At 53.1% G+C, this 19,707-nt stretch overlaps 1 protein-coding gene across 1 annotated transcript in view; it reads right to left on the reverse strand.

The window, feature by feature from the left end:
- LOC139266994 (pecanex-like protein 2) overlaps positions 1 to 19,707 on the reverse strand; it is a 140,799-nt gene that overhangs the window by 27,841 nt on the left and 93,251 nt on the right. Inside the window, exon 11 of the mRNA XM_070884627.1 lies at positions 16,274 to 16,418. Coding sequence (XP_070740728.1) covers positions 16,274 to 16,418 — 145 coding nt within the window. The remainder of the gene's footprint in view (positions 1 to 16,273; positions 16,419 to 19,707) is intronic.

Raw genomic sequence — 19,707 nt, forward strand, 5'->3', positions numbered from 1 at the left:
TCTCTCTCTCCGTGACCACAGTCTCTTTTTCTCTCTGTGACCCCAGTCCCTCTCTCTCTCTCCACGTGACCCCAGTCTCTTTCTCTCTGTGACCCCAGTCTCTCACTCTCTCTGTGACCCCAGTCTCTCTCGCTCTCTCTCTCTGACCCCAGTCTCTCTCTCTCTCTCTCTCTCTCTCTCTTTCTCTCTGTGACCCCAGTCTCTCTCTCTCTCTCTGACCCCAGTCTCTCTCTCTCTGTGATCCCAGTCTATCTTTCTCTCTCTCTCTCTCTCTGTGACCCCAGTCTCACTCTCTCTGTGACCCCAGTCTCTCACTCTCTCTGTGACCCCAGTCTCTCTCGCTCTCTCTCTCTGACCCCAGTCTCTCTCTCTCTCTCTCTCTCTTTCTCTCTTTCTCTCTGTGACCCCAGTCTCTCTCTCTCTCTCTCGGTGACCCCAGTCTCTCTCTCTGTGACCCCAGTCTCTCTCTCTCTCTCTGACCCCAGTCTCTCCCTCTTTCTCTCTGTGACCCCAGTCTCTCTCTGTGACCCCAGTTTTTCTCTGTCTCTGTGGCCCCAGTCTGTCTCTCCCTCTGACCCCAGTCTCTCTCTCTCTCTGTGACCCCAGTATCTCTCTCTCTCACTCTCTCTCTCTGACCCCAGTCTCTCCCTCTTTCTCTCTGTGACCCCAGTTTGTCTCTGTGATCCCAGTCTCTCTCTCTCTCTGTGACCCCAGTCTGTCTCTCTCTGACTCCAGTATCTCTCTCTCTCTCTCTCTCGGTGACCTCAGTCTCTCTCTCTCTCTGTGACCCCCGTCTCTCTCTCTCTGACCCCAGTCTCTCTCTTTCTCTCTCTCTTTCTCTCTGTGACCCCAGTCTCTCTCTCTCACCGATCCCAGTCTCTCTCTCTTTCTCTCCGTGACCCCAGTCTCTTTCTCTCTGTGACCCCAGTCTCTCTCTCTCTCTGTGACCCCAGTCTCTCTCTCTCTTTCTGTGACCCCAGTCTCTCTTACTCTCTCTCTGACCCCAGTCTCTCTCTCTCTCTCTCCGTGACCCCTGTCTCTCTCTCTCTCTGACTCCAGTCTCTCTCTCTCTCTCTCTCTCTCTCTGTGACCTCAGTCACTCTCTCTCTCTGTGACCCCCGTCTCTCTCTCTGTGACCCCAGTCTCTTTCTCTCTCGCTGATCCCAGTCTCTCTCTCTCTCTCTCCGTGACCCCAGTCTCTTTCTCTCTGTGACCCCAGTCTCTCTCTCTCTGTGACCCCAGTCTCTCTCTCTCTCTCTCTCTCTCTCTGTGACCCCAGTCTCTCTCTCTCTCTGTGACCCCAGTCTCTCTCTCTCTCTCACTGTTACCTCAGTCTCTCTCACTCTCTCTCTCTCTGACCCCAGTCTCTCTCTTTCTCTCTCTCTCTCTCTCTCTGTGACACCAGTCTCTCTCTCTCTCTCTCTCTCTCTGTGACCCCAGTCTCTCTCTCTCTGTGACCCCAGTCTCTCTCTCTCTCTTTTTCTCTCTCTCTCTCTCCGTGACCCCAGTCTCTCTCTCTCTGACCCCAGTCTCACTCTCTCTGTGACCCCAGCCTCTCTCTCTGTAACCCCAGCCTTTCCCTCTGTAACCCCAGTCTCTCACTCTCTCTCTGTGACCCCAGTCTCTCTCTCTCTCTCTCTCTTTGACCCCAGTCTCTCTCTCTCTCTCTCTCTCTCTCTGTGACACCAGTCTCTCTCTCTCTCTCTGTGACCCCAGTCTCTCTCTCTCTGTGACCCCAGTCTCTCTCACTCTCTCTCTCTGACCCCAGTCTCTCTCTCTCTTTTTCTCTCTCTCTCTCTCCGTGACCCCTCTCTCTCTGACCCCAGTCTCACTCTCCGTAACCCCAGCCTCTCCCTCTGTAACCTCAGACTCTCACTCTCTCTCTGTGACCCCAGTCTCTCTCTCTCTCTGTGTCCCCAGTCTCTCTCTCTCTCTCTCTCTCTGACCCCAGTCTCTCTGTGACCCCAGTCTCTCTCTCTCTCTCTCTCTCTGTGACCCCAGTCTCTCTCTCTCTGTAACCCCAGTCTCTCTCTCTCTGTGACCTCAGTCTCTCTCTCTCTCTCTCTCTGTAACCCCAGTCTCTCACTCTCTCTCTGTGACCCCAGTCTCTCTCTCTCTCTCCGTGTCCCCAGTCTCTCTCTCTCTCTGACCCCAGTCTCTCTCTGTGACCCCAGTTTCTCTCTCTCTCTCTCTCTGTGACCCCAGTCTCTCTCTCTGTGACCCCAGTCTCTCTCTCTCTCTCTCTGTGACCCCAGTCTCTCTCTCTCACTTTGTGACCCGAGTCTCTCTCTCTCTCTCTGTGACCGCAGTCTCTCTCTTTCTCTCTCCCTCTCTCTGTGACCTCAGTCTCTCTCTCTCTCTGTTACCCCAATGTCTCTCTCTCTCTCTGTGACCCCAATCACTCTCTCTCTGTGACCCCAGTCTCTCTCTCTCTGTCACTCTCTGTGACCCCAGTCTGTCTCTCTCTGACGCCAGTCTCTCTCTCTCTCTGTGACCCCAGTCTCTCTCTCTCTATCTCTGTGACCCCCGTCTCTCTCTCACCGACCCCAGGCTCTCTCTCTCTGTGACCCCAGTCTCCCTCGCTCTCGCTGACCCCAGTCTCTCTCTCTCTCTCTCTCTCTGACCCAAATCGTTCTCTCTCTCTCTCCATGACCACAGTCTCTTTTTCTCTCTGTGACCCGAGTCCCTCTCTCTCTCTCCCCGTGACCCCAGCCTCTCTCTCTCGCTCTGACCCCAGTCTCTCTCTCTCTCACTCTCTCTGTGACCCCAGTCTCTCACTCTCTCTGTGACCCCAGTCTCTCACTCTCTCTCTGTGACCCCAGTCTCTCACTCTCTGTGACCCCAGTCTCTCTCTCTCTCTCCGTGACCCTAGTCTCTCTCTCTCTGTGACCCCCCTCTCTCTCTCTCTCTCTGACCCCCAGTCTCTCTCTCTGTTACCCCAATGTCTCTCTCTCTCTCTCTGACCCCAGTCTCTCTCTCTGTGACCCCAGTTTCTCTCTCTCTCTCTTTCTCTCTCTGTGACCCCAGTCTCTCTCTCTGTGACCCCAGTCTCTCTCTCTCTCTGTGACCCCAGTCTCTCTCTCTCTCTCTCTCTCTCTCTGACCCCAGTCTCTCTCTCTCTCTCTCTCTCTCCGTGACCTCAGTCTCTCTCTCTCTCTCTTTGTGACCCCACACTCTCTCTCTGACTCCAGTATCTCTCTCTCTCTCTCTCTGACCCCAGTCTCTCTCTCTCTTTTTCTCTCTCTCTCTCTCCGTGACCCCTCTCTCTCTCTCTCTGACCCCAGTCTCACTCTCTGTAACCCCAGCCTCTCCCTCTGTAACCTCAGTCTCTCACTCTCTCTCTGTGACTAGACTCTCTCTCTCTCTCTCTGTGACCCCAGTCTCTCTCTCTCTCTCTCTGTAACCCCAGACTCTCACTCTCTCTCTGTGACCCCAGTCTCTCTCTCTCTCTGTGTCCCCAGTCTCTCTCTCTCTCTCTCTCTGACCCCAGTCTCTCTCTGTGACCCCAGTCTCTCTCTCTCTCTCTCTCTCTCTCTCTGTGACCCCAGTCTCTCTCTCTCTGTAACCCCAGTCTCTCTCTCTGTGACCCCAGTATCTCTCTCTCTCTCTCTGACCCCAGTCTCTCCCTCTTTCTCTCTGTGACCCCAGACTCTCTCTGTGACCCCAGTTTCTCTCTGTGTCTGTGACCCCAGTCTGTCTCTCTCTCTGACCCCAGTCTTTCTCTCTCTCTCTCTGTGACCCCAGTCTCTCTCTCTGTGACCCCAGTATCTCTCTCTCTCTCTCTCTCTCTCTCTCTGACCCCAGTCTCTCCCTCTTTCTCTCTCTCTGTGACCCCAGTCTCTCTCTCTCTCTCTCTCTCTCTGTGACCCCAGTCTCTCTCTCTCTCTCTCTGTGATCCCAGTCTCTCCCTCTCTCTCTCTGTGACCCCAGTCTCTCTCACTCTCTCTCTCTGACCCCAGTCTTTCTCTCTCTCTTTCTCTCTGTGACCCCAGTCTCTCTCTCTCTCTCACTGATCCCAGTCTCTCTCTCTCTCTCTCCGTGATCCCAGTCTCTTTCTCTCTGTGACCCCAGTCTCTCTCTCTCTCTCTCTCTCTGTGACCCCAGTCTCTCTCTCTCTCTCTGTGACCCCAGTCTCTCCCTCTTTCTCTCTGTGACCCCAGTTTGTCTCTGTGATCCCAGTCTCTCTCTGTCTCTGTGACCCCAGTCTGTCTCTCTCTGACTCCAGTCTCTCTTTCTCTCTCTCTCTGTGACCTCAGTCTCACTCTCTCTCTGTGACCCCAGTCTCTCTCTCTCTCTCTCTCTCTCTGTGACTCCTGTCACTCGCTCTCTCTCTCTCTCTGACCCCAGTCTCTTTCTCTGTGACCCCAGTCTCTCTCCGTGACCCCAGTCTCTCTCCGTGACCCCAGTCTCTCTCTCTCTTTCTCTCTGACCATGACGCCAGTCTCTCTCTCTCTGTGACCCCAGTCTCTCTCTCTCTCTCTCTCTCTCTTTCTCTCTGTGACCCCAGTCTCTCTCTCTCTCTCTCTCTGACCCCAGTCTCTCTCTCTCTGTGATCCCAGTCTCTCTCTCTCTGTCTGTGACCCCAGTCTCTCCCTCTCTCTCAGTGACCCCGGTCTCTCTCTCTCTGACCCCAGTCTATCTCTCTCTCTCTCTCTGACCCCAGTCTCTCCCTCTTTCTCTCTGTGACCCTAGACTCTCTCCGTGACCCCAGTTTCTCTCTGTCTCTGTGACCCCAGTCTGTCTCTCTCTCTGACCCCAGTCTCTCTCTCTCTCTCTGTGACCCCAGTCTCTCTCTCTGTGACCCCAGTATCTCTCGCTCTCTCTCTCTCTCTCTCTCTCTCTGACCCCAGTCTCTCCCTCTTTCTCTCTCTCTGTGACCCCAGTCTCTCTCTCTCTCTCTCTCTGTGATCCCAGTCTCTCTCTCTCTGTGATCCCAGTCTCTCTCTCTCTCTCTCTCTGTGACCCCAGTCTCTCTCACTCTCTCTCTCTGACCCCAGTCTCTCTCTCTCTCTCTCTCTCCGTGACCTCAGTCTCTCTCTCTCTGTGTGACCCCCGTCTCTCTCTCTCTGACCCCAGTCTCTCTCTTTCTCTCTCTCTTTCTCTCTGTGACCCCAGTCTCTCTCTCTCTCTCACTGATCCCAGTCTCTCTCTCTCTCTCTCCGTGATCCCAGTCTCTTTCTCTCTGTGACCCCAGTCTCTCTCTCTCTCTCTGTGACCCCAGTCTCTCTCTCTCTCTCTCTGTGACCCCAGTCTCTCCCTCTTTCTCTCTGTGACCCCAGTTTGTCTCTGTGATCCCAGGCTCTCTCTGTCTCTGTGACCCCAGTCTGCCTCTCTCTGACTCCAGTCTCTCTTTCTCTCTCTCTCTCACTCTGACCCCAGTCTCTCTCTCTGTGACCCCAGTCTCTCTCTCTCTCTCTGTGACCCCAGTCTCTCTCTGTGACCCCAGTCTCTTTCTCTCTCTCTCTCTCTCTCTGTGACCCCAGTCTCTCTCTCTGTGACTCCAGTCTCTCTCTCTCGCTCTGTGACCCCAGCCCCTCTCTCTCGCTCTGAGCCCAGTCTCTCTCTCTCTCTCTCTCCCTCTCTCTGTGACCTCAGTCTCTCTCTCTCTGTTACCCCAATGTCTCTCTCTCTCTTTGTGACCCCAATCACTCTCTCTCTGTGACCCCAGTCTCTCTCTCTCTGACCCCAGTCTCTCTCTCTCTCTCTCTGTGACCCCAGTCTCTCTCTCTCTCTATCTCTGTGACCCCCGTCTCTCTCTCACTGACCCCAGTCACTCTCTCTCTGTGACCCCAGTCTCCCTCTCTCTCTCTCTCTCGCTGACTCCAGTCTCTCTCTCTCTCTATCTCTCTGACCCCAATCACTCTCTCTCTCTCTCCGTGACCACAGTCTCTTTTTCTCTCTGTGACCCGAGTCACTCTCTCTCTCTCCCCGTGACCCCAGTCTCTTTCTCTCTGTGACCCCAGACTCTCTCTCTCTGTCTCTGTGACCCCAGTCTCTCTTTCTCTCTCTCTCTCTCTGACCCCAGTCTCACTCTCTCTGTGACCCCAGTCTCTCACTCTCTGTGACCCCAGTCTCTCTCGCTCTCTCTCTCTGACCCCAGTCTCTCTCTCTCTCTCTCTCTCTCTCTTGCTCTCTGTGACCCCAGTCTCTCTCTCTCTCTCTGACCCCAGTCTCTCTCTCTCTCTCTGTGATCCCAGTCTCTCTCTCTCTCTCGGTGACCCCAGTCTCTCTCTGTGACCCCAGTTTCTCTCTGTCTCTGTGACCCCAGTCTGTCTCTCCCTCTGACCACAGTCTCTCTCTCTCTTTGTGACCCCAGTCTCTCTCTCTGTGACCCCAGTATCTCTCTCTCTCACTCTCTCTCTCTGACCCCAGTCTCTCCCTCTTTCTCTCTGTGACCCCAGTTTGTCTCTGTGATCCCAGCCTCTCTCTGTCTCTGTGACCCCAGTCTGTCTCTCTCTGACTCCAGTATCTCTCTCTCTCTCTCTCTGTGACCTCAGTCTCTCTCTCTCTCTGTGACCCCCGTCTCTCTCTCTCTGACCCCAGTCTCTCTCTTTCTCTCTCTCTTTCTCTCTGTGACCCCAGTCTCTGTCTCTCTCTCACCGATCCCAGTCTCTCTTTCTTTCTCTCCGTGACCCCAGTCTCTTTCTCTCTGTGACCCCAGTCTCTCTCTCTCTCTGTGACCCCAGTCTCTCTCTCTCTCTCTCTGTGACCTCAGTCTCTCTCTCTCTTTCTGTGACCCCAGTCTCTCTCACTCTCTCTCTCTGACCCCAGTCTCTCTCTCTCCGTGACCCCAGTCTCTCTCTCTCTCTGACTCCAGTCTCTCTCTCTCTCTCTCTCTGTGACCTCAGTCACTCTCTCTCTCTGTGACCCCCGTCTCTCTCTCTCTGACCCCAGTCTCTCTCTTTCTCTCTCTCTTTCTCTCTGTGACCCCAGTCTAACTCTCTCTGTGACCCCAGCCTCTCTCTCTGTAACTCCAGCCTCTCCCTCTGTAACCCCAGTCTCTCACTCTCTCTCTCTGTGACCCCAGTCTCTCTCTCTCTGACCCCAGTCTCTCTCTCTCTCTCTCTCTCTCTCTCTCCGTGACCCCAGTCTCTCTCTCTCACTCTCTCTTTCTGTGACCACAGTCTCTCTCTCTCTCTCTCTGTGACCCCAGTCTCCTTCTCTCTGTAACCCCAGTCTCTCTCTCTCTGTGACCCCAGTCTCTCTCTCTCTCTCTCTCTCTGTGACCCCAGTCTCTCTCTCTGTGACCCCAGTCTCTCTCTCTCTCTCTCTGTGACCCCAGTCTCTCTCTCTCGCTTTGTGACCCGAGTCTCTCTCTCTCTCTCTCTCTGTGACCCCAGTCTCTCTCTCTCGCTCTGTGACCCCAGCCTCTCTCTCTCTCTCTCTCGCTCTGACCCCAGTCTCTCTCTCTTTCTCTCTCCCTCTCTCTGTGACCTCAGTCTCTCTCTCTCTGTTACCCCAATGTCTCTCTCTCTCTCTGTGACCCCAATCACTCTCTCTCTGTGACCCCAGTCTCTCTCTCTCTGTCACTCTCTGTGACCCCAGTCTGTCTCTCTCTGACCCCAGTCTCTCTCTCTCTCTCTGTGACCCCAGTCTCTCTCTCTCTCTATCTCTGTGACCCCCGTCTCTCACTCACCGACCCCAGTCTCTCTCTCTCTGTGACCCCAGTCTCCCTCTCCCTCTCTCTCTCTCGCTGACCCCAGTCTCTCTCTCTCTCTCTGACCCCAATCGCGCTCTCTCTCTCTCCATGACCACAGTCTCTTTTTCTCTCTGTGACCCGAGTCCCTCCCTCTCTCTCCCCGTGACCCCAGCCTCTCTCTCTCGCTCTGACCCCAGTCTCTCTCTCTCTTTCTCTCTCTCCGTGACCCTAGTCTCTCTCTCTCTCTCTGTGACCCCTCTCTCTCTCTCTCCCTCTGATCCTAGTCTCTCTCTCTCTGTGACCCCAGCCTCTCTCTCTGTAACCCCAGTCTCTCAATCTTTCTCTGTGACCCCAGTCTCTCTCTCTCTCTGTGACCCCCCGCTCTCTCTCTCTCTCTCTCTGACCCCAGTCTCTCTCTCTGTGACCCCAGTCTCTCTCTCTCTGTGTCCCCAGTCTCTCTCTCTCTCTCTCTCTGACCCCAGTCTCTCTCTCTGTGACCCCAGTCTCTCTCTCTCTCTCTGTGACCCCAGTCTCTCTCTGTGACCCCAGTCTCATTCTCTCTCTCTCTCTCTCTCTCTCTCTCTCTCTCTCTGTGGCCCCAGTCTCTCTCTCTGTGACCCCAGTCTCTCTCTCTCGCTCTGTGACACGAGTCTCTCTCTCTCTCTGTGTGACCCTAGTCTCTCTCTCTCACTCTGTGACCCCAGCCCCTCTCTCTCGCTCTGAGCCCAGTCTCTCTCTCTCTCTCCCTCTCTCTGTGACCTCAGTCTCTCTCTCTCTGTTATCCCAATGTCTCTGTCTCTCTTTGTGACCCCAATCACTCTCTCTCTGTGACCCCAGTCTCTCTCTCTCTGTCACTCTCTGTGACCCCAGTCTGTCTCTCTCTGACCCCAGTCTCTCTCTCTCTCTCTGTGACCCCAGTCTCTCTCTCTCTCTATCTCTGTGACCCCCGTCTCTCTCTCACCGACCCCAGTCTCTCTCTCTCTGTGACCCCAGTCTCCCTCTCTCTCTCTCTCTCGCTGACTCCAGTCTCTCTCTCTCTCTATCTCTCTGACCCCAATCACTCTCTCTCTCTCTCCGTGACCACAGTCTCTTTTTCTCTCTGTGACCCCAGTCCCTCTCTCTCTCTCCACGTGACCCCAGTCTCTTTCTCTCTGTGACCCCAGTCTCTCACTCTCTCTGTGACCCCAGTCTCTCTCGCTCTCTCTCTCTGACCCCAGTCTCTCTCTCTCTCTCTCTCTCTCTCTTTCTCTCTGTGACCCCAGTCTCTCTCTCTCTCTCTGACCCCAGTCTCTCTCTCTCTGTGATCCCAGTCTATCTTTCTCTCTCTCTCTCTCTCTGTGACCCCAGTCTCACTCTCTCTGTGACCCCAGTCTCTCACTCTCTCTGTGACCCCAGTCTCTCTCGCTCTCTCTCTCTGACCCCAGTCTCTCTCTTCTCTCTCTCTCTCTCTCTTTCTCTCTTTCTCTCTTTCTCTCTGTGACCCCAGTCTCTCTCTCTCTCTCTCGGTGACCCCAGTCTCTCTCTCTGTGACCCCAGTCTCTCTCTCTCTCTCTGACCCCAGTCTCTCCCTCTTTCTCTCTGTGACCCCAGTCTCTCTCTGTGACCCCAGTTTTTCTCTGTCTCTGTGGCCCCAGTCTGTCTCTCCCTCTGACCCCAGTCTCTCTCTCTCTCTGTGACCCCAGTATCTCTCTCTCTCACTCTCTCTCTCTGACCCCAGTCTCTCCCTCTTTCTCTCTGTGACCCCAGTTTGTCTCTGTGATCCCAGTCTCTCTCTGTCTCTGTGACCCCAGTCTGTCTCTCTCTGACTCCAGTATCTCTCTCTCTCTCTCTCTCGGTGACCTCAGTCTCTCTCTCTCTCTGTGACCCCCGTCTCTCTCTCTCTGACCCCAGTCTCTCTCTTTCTCTCTCTCTTTCTCTCTGTGACCCCAGTCTCTCTCTCTCACCGATCCCAGTCTCTCTCTCTTTCTCTCCGTGACCCCAGTCTCTTTCTCTCTGTGACCCCAGTCTCTCTCTCTCTCTGTGACCCCAGTCTCTCTCTCTCTTTCTGTGACCCCAGTCTCTCTTACTCTCTCTCTGACCCCAGTCTCTCTCTCTCTCTCTCCGTGACCCCTGTCTCTCTCTCTCTCTGACTCCAGTCTCTCTCTCTCTCTCTCTCTCTGTGACCTCAGTCACTCTCTCTCTCTGTGACCCCCGTCTCTCTCTCTCTGACCCCAGTCTCTCTCTTTCTCTCTCTCTTTCTCTCTGTGACCCCAGTCTCTTTCTCTCTCGCTGATCCCAGTCTCTCTCTCTCTCTCTCCGTGACCCCAGTCTCTTTCTCTCTGTGACCCCAGTCTCTCTCTCTCTGTGACCCCAGTCTCTCTCTCTCTCTCTCTCTCTCTCTGTGACCCCAGTCTCTCTCTCTCTCTGTGACCCCAGTCTCTCTCTCTCTCTCACTGTTACCTCAGTCTCTCTCACTCTCTCTCTCTCTGACCCCAGTCTCTCTCTTTCTCTCTCTCTCTCTCTCTCTGTGACACCAGTCTCTCTCTCTCTCTCTCTCTCTCTCTGTGACCCCAGTCTCTCTCTCTCTGTGACCCCAGTCTCTCTCTCTCTTTTTCTCTCTCTCTCTCTCCGTGACCCCAGTCTCTCTCTCTCTGACCCCAGTCTCACTCTCTCTGTGACCCCAGCCTCTCTCTCTGTAACCCCAGCCTTTCCCTCTGTAACCCCAGTCTCTCACTCTCTCTCTGTGACCCCAGTCTCTCTCTCTCTCTCTCTCTTTGACCCCAGTCTCTCTCTCTCTCTCTCTCTCTCTCTGTGACACCAGTCTCTCTCTCTCTCTCTGTGACCCCAGTCTCTCTCTCTCTGTGACCCCAGTCTCTCTCACTCTCTCTCTCTGACCCCAGTCTCTCTCTCTCTTTTTCTCTCTCTCTCTCTCCGTGACCCCTCTCTCTCTGACCCCAGTCTCACTCTCCGTAACCCCAGCCTCTCCCTCTGTAACCTCAGACTCTCACTCTCTCTCTGTGACCCCAGTCTCTCTCTCTCTCTGTGTCCCCAGTCTCTCTCTCTCTCTCTCTCTCTGACCCCAGTCTCTCTGTGACCCCAGTCTCTCTCTCTCTCTCTCTCTCTGTGACCCCAGTCTCTCTCTCTCTGTAACCCCAGTCTCTCTCTCTCTGTGACCTCAGTCTCTCTCTCTCTCTCTCTCTGTAACCCCAGTCTCTCACTCTCTCTCTGTGACCCCAGTCTCTCTCTCTCTCTCCGTGTCCCCAGTCTCTCTCTCTCTCTGACCCCAGTCTCTCTCTGTGACCCCAGTTTCTCTCTCTCTCTCTCTCTGTGACCCCAGTCTCTCTCTCTGTGACCCCAGTCTCTCTCTCTCTCTCTCTGTGACCCCAGTCTCTCTCTCTCACTTTGTGACCCGAGTCTCTCTCTCTCTCTCTGTGACCGCAGTCTCTCTCTTTCTCTCTCCCTCTCTCTGTGACCTCAGTCTCTCTCTCTCTCTGTTACCCCAATGTCTCTCTCTCTCTCTGTGACCCCAATCACTCTCTCTCTGTGACCCCAGTCTCTCTCTCTCTGTCACTCTCTGTGACCCCAGTCTGTCTCTCTCTGACGCCAGTCTCTCTCTCTCTCTGTGACCCCAGTCTCTCTCTCTCTATCTCTGTGACCCCCGTCTCTCTCTCACCGACCCCAGGCTCTCTCTCTCTGTGACCCCAGTCTCCCTCGCTCTCGCTGACCCCAGTCTCTCTCTCTCTCTCTCTCTCTGACCCAAATCGTTCTCTCTCTCTCTCCATGACCACAGTCTCTTTTTCTCTCTGTGACCCGAGTCCCTCTCTCTCTCTCCCCGTGACCCCAGCCTCTCTCTCTCGCTCTGACCCCAGTCTCTCTCTCTCTCACTCTCTCTGTGACCCCAGTCTCTCACTCTCTCTGTGACCCCAGTCTCTCACTCTCTCTCTGTGACCCCAGTCTCTCACTCTCTGTGACCCCAGTCTCTCTCTCTCTCTCCGTGACCCTAGTCTCTCTCTCTCTGTGACCCCCCTCTCTCTCTCTCTCTCTGACCCCCAGTCTCTCTCTCTGTTACCCCAATGTCTCTCTCTCTCTCTCTGACCCCAGTCTCTCTCTCTGTGACCCCAGTTTCTCTCTCTCTCTCTTTCTCTCTCTGTGACCCCAGTCTCTCTCTCTGTGACCCCAGTCTCTCTCTCTCTCTGTGACCCCAGTCTCTCTCTCTCTCTCTCTCTCTCTCTGACCCCAGTCTCTCTCTCTCTCTCTCTCTCTCCGTGACCCCAGTCTCTCTCTCTCTCTCTTTGTGACCCCACACTCTCTCTCTGACTCCAGTATCTCTCTCTCTCTCTCTCTGACCCCAGTCTCTCTCTCTCTTTTTCTCTCTCTCTCTCTCCGTGACCCCTCTCTCTCTCTCTCTGACCCCAGTCTCACTCTCTGTAACCCCAGCCTCTCCCTCTGTAACCTCAGTCTCTCACTCTCTCTCTGTGACTAGACTCTCTCTCTCTCTCTCTGTGACCCCAGTCTCTCTCTCTCTCTCTCTGTAACCCCAGACTCTCACTCTCTCTCTGTGACCCCAGTCTCTCTCTCTCTCTGTGTCCCCAGTCTCTCTCTCTCTCTCTCTCTGACCCCAGTCTCTCTCTGTGACCCCAGTCTCTCTCTCTCTCTCTCTCTCTCTCTGTGACCCCAGTCTCTCTCTCTCTGTAACCCCAGTGTCTCTCTCTCTGTGACCTCAGTCTCTCTCTCTCTCTCTCTGTAACCCCAGTCTCTCACTCTCTCTCTGTGACCCCAGTCTCTCTCTCTCTCTCCGTGTCCCCAGTCTCTCTCTCTCTCTGACCCCAGTCTCTCTCTGTGACCCCAGTTTCTCTCTCTCTCTCTCTCTGTGACTCCAGTCTCTCTCTCTGTGACCCCAGTCTCTCTCTCTCTCTCTGTGACCCCAGTCTCTCTCTCTCACTTTGTGACCCGAGTCTCTCTCTCTCTCTCTGTGACCCCAGTCTCTCTCTTTCTCTTCCCTCTCTCTGTGACCTCAGTCTCTCTCTCTCTCTGTTACCCCAATGTCTCTCTCTCTCTCTGTTACCCCAATCACTCTCTCTCTGTGACCCCAGTCTCTCTCTCTCTGTCACTCTCTGTGACCCCAGTCTGTCTCTCTCTGACCCCAGTCTCTCTCTCTCTCTCTCTCTCTGTGACCCCAGTCTCTCTCTCTCTATCTCTGTGACCCCCGTCTCTCTCTCACCGACCCCAGTCTCTCTCTCTCTGTGACCCCAGTCTCCCTCGCTCTCGCTGACCCCAGTCTCTCTCTCTCTCTCTCTCTCTCTCTGACCCCAATCGCTCTCTCTCTCTCTCCATGACCACAGTCTCTTTTTCTCTCTGTGACCCGAGTCCCTCTCTCTCTCTCCCCGTGACCCCAGCCTCTCTCTCTCGCTCTGACCCCAGTCTCTCTCTCTCTCACTCTCTCTGTGACCCCAGTCTCTCACTCTCTCTGTGACCCCAGTCTCTCACTCTCTCTCTGTGACCCCAATCTCTCACTCTCTCTGTGACCCCAGTCTCTCTCTCTCTCTCTCTCCGTGACCCTAGTCTCTCTCTCTCTGTGACCCCCCTCTCTCTCTCTCTCTCTGACCCCAGTCTCTCTCTCTGTGACCCCAGTTTCTCTCTCTCTCTCTTTCTCTCTCTGTGACCCCAGTCTCTCTCTCTGTGACCCCAGTCTCTCTCTCTCTCTGTGACCCCCGTCTCTCTCTCTCTGACCCCAGTCCCTCTCTTTCTCTCTCTCTTTCTCTCTGTGACCCCAGTCTCTCTCTCTCTCGCTGATCCCAGTCTCTCTCTCTCTCTCTCTCCGTGACCCCAGTCTCTTTCTCTCTGTGACCCCAGTCTCTCTCTCTCTCTCTCTGTGACCCCAATCTCTCACTCTCACTGTGACCCCAGTCTCTCACTCTCTCTCTGTGACCCCATTTTCACTCTAACTCTCTCTCTCTGTGACCCCAGTCTCTCTCTCTCTCTCTCTCTTTCTGTGACCCCAGTCTCTCTCTCTGACCCCAATCTCTCTCTCTCTCTGTGACCCCAGTCTCTCTCTCTCTCTCTGCGACCCCAGTCTCTCTCTCTCTCTGTGACCTCAGTCTCTCTCTCTCTCTCTCTCTGTGACCCCAGTCTCTCTCTCTCTCTGTGACCCCAGTCTCTCTCTCTCTCTGTGGCCCCAGTCTACTCTCTCTCTCTCTGACCCCAGTCTCTCTCTCTCCATGACCCCAGTCTCTCCCTCTCTCTCTGACCCCAATCTCTCTCTCTCTCTCTCTCTCTCATTCTGTGACCATAGTCTCTCACTCTTTCTCTCTGACCCCAGTCTCTCACTCTCTCTCTCGCTGTGACCCCAGTCTCTCTCTCTCTCTCTCTGTGACCCCAGTCTCTCTCTCTCTCTCTCTGTGACCGCAGTCTCTCTCTCTGTGACCCCAGTCTCTCTTTCTCTGTGACCCCAGTCTTTCTCTCTCTCTCTCTCTGTGTCCCCAGTCTCTCTCTCTCTTTTTCTGTGACCCCAGTCTTTCTCTCTCTCTTTCTGTGACCCCAGTCTTTCTCTGTGTCCCCAGTTTCTCTCTCTCTCTGTCCCCAGTCTCTCTCTCTCTCTCTGTGACCCCAGTCTCTCTCTCTGTGACCCCAATCTCTCTCACTCTCTCTCTCTGTGACCCCAGTCTCTCTCTCTGTGACCCCAGTCTCTCTCTCTGTGACCCCAATCTCTCTCTCTCTCTCTCTCTCTGTGACCCCAGTCTCTCTCTCTGTGACCCCAATCTCTCTCTCTCTCTCTCTCTCTCTCTGTGACCCCAGTCTCTCTCTCTCTCTCTGTCCCCAGTCTCTCTCTCTCTCTGTCCCCAGTCTCTCTCTCTCTCTCTGTGACCCCAGTCTCTCTCTCTGTGACCCCAATCTCTCTCTCTCTCTCTCTCTGTGACCCCAGTCTCTCTCTCTGTGACCCCAGTCTCTCTCTCTCTCTCTCTTTGACCCCAGTCTCAGTGCAGTGAGTACAGTGACCGTTGGCACAGTGACCGGTTGCACGGTTCCCAGTCATGATAATAGCCTGTCTTGTCGCCCAGTGTTGTGCATGAGACCGGTTAGATTGCTGAAATGGGAACATGTAATCCTGAAGCCTCATCTTGGCAAACACGTTGCCCGCAGATTAGATCCCTTCCACTGTACCATTGCACAAATCTGCGCTTGCTCGGGAGACAGAAAGAGCTTTGCAATGAAGCAGTGATGGCCTGGTGTGCAATGCGCTGCCCATGCAGTGTCTGTAACTAATGCCGGGCCCACAGGGTTGGGTTATCTCCTGACATCTCCTGCTCTGGACATCCCCCCAGGTCACCGTCACCTCAATCTTTAGGGACTGCGAGTATAATGGCTTATGTTACTGAAATAATAATCTAGTGTGCGTGAGTTCAACTTCCTCCAAGGTTGTTTGAGAGTTTGAATTCTTTTTTTTTAAATCGAGAAACAAAAGTAAAAGTGACCATGAAGGTGTCTGATTGTCTTATTGCAAAAACCCAACCAGTTCAGTAATGTCCTTCAGGGACAGACACCTGCCATCCTTACCCAGTCTGGGCCTACATGTGACTCCAGTCCCACACCAACGTGGGTGACTCTTAACAGCCCTTTGAAGTGGGCCCAGCAAGCCCCTGTGTTGGATCCAAACCGCTACCAGTGATTGAAGAAATTGGCTCACCATCACCTCCTCAGGGCAACTTGGGATGGGCAATAAATGCCGGCCTTGCCAGGGACGATCACATTCCGAGAAATCATTTTAATAAATGTCAAAATAAATGAAGTGGAGATTAAGACCAACAGTGCGCCCTCTGACCCATCCCCCAATGATGCCCTCTGACACCTCCCCCAGGGTGCCCTTTGACCTCTCCCCCACAGTGTGTCCTCTGACCCTTCCCCCACAGTGCGCCCTCTGACCCCTTCCCCCACAGTGCGCCGGCCCTCTGACCCCTCCCCACAGTGCGCCCTCTGACCCCCTCCCCACAGTGCGCCCTCTGACCACCTCCCCAGGGTGCCCACTGATCCCTCCCCCACAGTGCGCCCTCTGATCCCCTCCCTACAGTGCTCCCTCTGACCCCTCCCCACAGTGCGCCCTCTGACCTTCCCCCAGGGTGCCCTCTGACCCCTCCCCACTGTGCGCCCTCTGACCTCTCCCCCAAGGTGCCCTCTGACACCTCCTCCACAGTGCGCCCTCTGACAACTCCCCCCACAGTGCACCCTCTGACGCCTCCCCACAGTGCGCCCTCTGACCCCTCCCCCAGAGTGCCCTCTGACCCCTCTCCAAAGTGCGCCCTCTGACTCCTCCCCCAGAGTGCCCTCTGACCCTTCCCCACAGTGCGCCCTCTGACCCCTCCCCCAGAGTGCCCTCTGACCCTTCCCCACAGTGCACCCTCTGACCCCCTCCCCCAGTGCGCCCTCTGACACCTCCCCCACAGTGAGCCCTCTAACTCCTCCCCCAGGGCACCCTCTGACCCCCTCCCCTTGACTAGACTTCACATTGCACCAAACGGCCTCCTTCTGTGCTGTGCTGTCTGTGGTTCTATAACTCTGTTGGCTAAGTTATCATGTGAGCCAAGTCTTGTGGGAAGTTTACCGCACAGCCTGGGCAATATATCTCACTCTGATCACAGAGCCACTGAACGACAGATATACCTGGTGAAGCTTTAGGGACATTCGAATTCCTGGGGCAACAACCTTGTGAAGCAAGTCTATGTCTTCGAAGATCCATTCCTGCTTGGCGGTGATTCTGAAATCTCCTTTAAATAATGCGTGCAGCCCGTACAGAAATGATTCCAAGCTGCAAAGAGATACACACAGTTCAGTGCCAAGGGGATCATTCTTATTAATCCAGAGGTGACAATGTGCCCCTCTCCTCAACAGTCTATTGCCAATAACTCAAGTGTTGATTTTGCACTAAAAAAAGATTTACCCAATATTTTGAATCAAGCAATGTAAATAATGCAGCAATTAGTACTTATTATCAGATCATTTGAGTTAGGCCACAGCTAGAGTACTGCGTATTCTGCCTCTCTTTCCTCCTTTAAAACACTCCTTAAAACCTACCTCTTTGACCAAGCTTTTGGTCACTCCTATCCGAATATCTCATGATGTGGCTCGGCGCCAAATTTTGACAGAACAATAACAACTTGAATTTATATAGCGCCTTTAATGTAGTGAAATGTCCCAAGGCACTTCACAGGAATATTATGAGACAAAAAATCCAAGTCAGCATGGATTTATGAAGGGGAAATCATGCTTGACAAATCTTCTGGAATTTTTTGAGGATGTAACTAGTAGAGTGGATAAGGGAGAACCAGTGGATGTGGTGTATTTGGACTTTCAAAAGGCTTTTGACAAGGTCCCACACAAGAGATTGGTGTGCAAAATCAAAACACATGGTATTGGGGGTAATATACCGACGTGGATAGAGAACTGGTTGGCTGATAGGAAGCACAGAATCGGGATAAACGGGTCCTTTTCAGAAAGGCAGGCAGTGACTAGTGGAGTGCCGCAGGGCTCAGTGCTGGGACCCCAGCTATTTACAATGTACATCAATGATTTGGATGAAGGAATTGAATGTAATATCTCCAAGTTTGCAGATGACACTAAACAGGGTGGTGGTGTGAACTGTGAGGGGGATGCTAAGAGGCTGCAGGGTGACTTAGACAGGTTAGGTGAATGGGCAAATGCATGGCAGATGCAGTATAATGTGGATAAATATGAGGTTATCCACTTTGGGGGCAAAAACGCGAAGACAGAATATTATCTGAATGGTGGCAGATTAGGAAAAGGGGAGGTGCAACGAGACCTGGATGTCATGGTTCATCAGTCATTGAAAGTTGGCATGCAGGTACAGCAGGTGGTGAAGAAGGCAAATGGTATGTTGGCCTTCATAGCTAGGGGATTTGAGTATAGGAACAGGGAGATTTTACTGCAGCTGTACAGGGCCTCACCTGGAATATTGTGTTCAGTTTTGGTCTCCTAATCTGAGGAAGGACGTTCTTGCTATTGAGGGAGTGCAGCGAAGGTTCACTACACTGATTCCCGGGATGGCCGGACTGACATATGAGGAGAGACTGGATCAACTGGGCCTTTATACACTGGAGTTTAGAAGGATGAGAGGGGATCTGATAGAAACATACAAGATTCTGATGGGATGGGACAGGTTAGATGCGGGTAGATTGTTCCCGATGTTGGGTAAGTCCAGAACCAGGGGACACATTCTTAGGATAAGGGGTAGGCCATTAGGACTGAGATGAGGAGAAACTTCTTTACTCAGAGAGTTGTTAACCTGTGGAATTCCCTACCGCAGAGTGTTGTTGAGGCCAGTTCATTGGATATATTCAAGAGGGAGTTAGATATGGCCCTTACGGCTAAAGGGATCAAGGGGTATGGAGAGAAAGCAGGAAAGGGGTACTGAGGGAATGATCAGCCATGATCTTATTGAATGGCGGTGCAGGCTCGAAGAGCCGAATGGCCTACTCCTGCACCTATTTTTTTTCTATGTCTTGAAGGAGGAAAGAGAGGTAGAGAGGCAGAGAGGTTTAGGGAGGGAGTTCCAGAGCTTGGGGCTCAGGCAACAGAAGGCACGGTCACCGATGGTTGAGCGATTATAATCAGGGACAAGAAAGAAACAAAGAAAGACTTGCATTTCTATAGCACCTTTCACCGAATGTCTCATAGCGTTTTACAGCCAATGAAGCACTTTTGGAGTATAATCAAATAATGTTTCTGTGAAGCGCCTGGAGACATTTTTATTACATTAAAGCTGCATATAAATGAGAGTTGCTGTTGTAGTAAATTTAGTGCAGTTTTGGGATCTATTCCAAATGATCTTGTGTGTAATCTGTTTATTTGGAGTTGTGTGCTGGGTAAGTATTGTGTGTCGTGGCTCCCCTCCCCAACACGTTTCTTACACAGTTAGGCACATGGAAGGACATTTGATGTTTTGGGTTAGAAACTGAATTGTCAGACACACCAGTCACTGTGCAATGAAAAGAGCCACTGCACCCAACAAGTCCCATCATGGACTACACCCGACCTGACCTACATCGCAGGGGAGAGGAGATTTATCACTTCGAAAGCTCCATTAGATTCCTCCCTCAAAGGGGAAGGAAAGTCGAAGCGGATAACGTTTGGTTGAAAGTATTTAAAGAAGAAAGGGATCGACTGAGGAGTATTTTGGCTGGATTTATTTTAAAGGCCGCATTGTTAAAGGGTTGCCAACTCAGTCCTGGAGACTCCTGGAAAAGAAAAGTTAGTCTCCCGGTCACACACTGGGACATTTCATCCCTCGCTGTGTTCCGGCCTCTGGCCAGACTCACGTCAATCAGCAGGGCCACAACGCGCCCAGGATGCAATGGGGCCCTGGCGCATGCCCGCTCCCCCAACCGGTAAGACCCGGCGATGGAGAGAGTAGTTTCTGGAGCGCAGAGGATTGTGGGTATTGTAGTCGCCACTGTTGCCCGATTGCTGCCAGGATTGACATGTTGAGCAACCAATGGCAGGAGGGTGGGGGCTGGGCGTTTGGAGACAGGAGAAGGTCATGCGATGAAACCTCCTGGAATACTGACCAATCAGAGATGGGGACCCTGGGCGAGTGTGATCGGCATGGAGACTGATCCCGAGCCAGTTGTGTAGTTTCCTAGGATTCCCACAGTCCCAAAGCAGCTGTCAGGTCAGTTTGAAGTCCAGAACCTCGCTGATCCCTAGTGACCTGGTACTCTCCACTGTCTGTAAGGAAACTTACACAAGCCAAATAGGCCATTTATTTCCTTTGACATAATGGGGGATACTTGGAGTAAGCAATGTTTCCCCAAGACTTTCATAAATTAATTAGTTGCTGATTCAAGTAACATTTACACTCAGACCTGTTCCACCGAGTTTCTGATCACCATTGTCCGCAGTTATCTTTATTCGGTTAATCTCATTCTTAACCTGATATTTGTCCAGCTTCTTAGGTGGGAGTTAATTTGCTGAGACTTAACCCTTCTTTCTCGGAATCTTTCCCTCATATCTACTACTTTTGTTTTCTCAAAAAAAAAACAATTTCAGCCAAACTGGGCCCGAACTTGGTCAAAGCCAAA

The sequence above is a fragment of the Pristiophorus japonicus genome, chromosome 7, assembly GCF_044704955.1.
Source record: "Pristiophorus japonicus isolate sPriJap1 chromosome 7, sPriJap1.hap1, whole genome shotgun sequence".
Classification (NCBI taxonomy): domain Eukaryota; kingdom Metazoa; phylum Chordata; class Chondrichthyes; family Pristiophoridae; genus Pristiophorus; species Pristiophorus japonicus.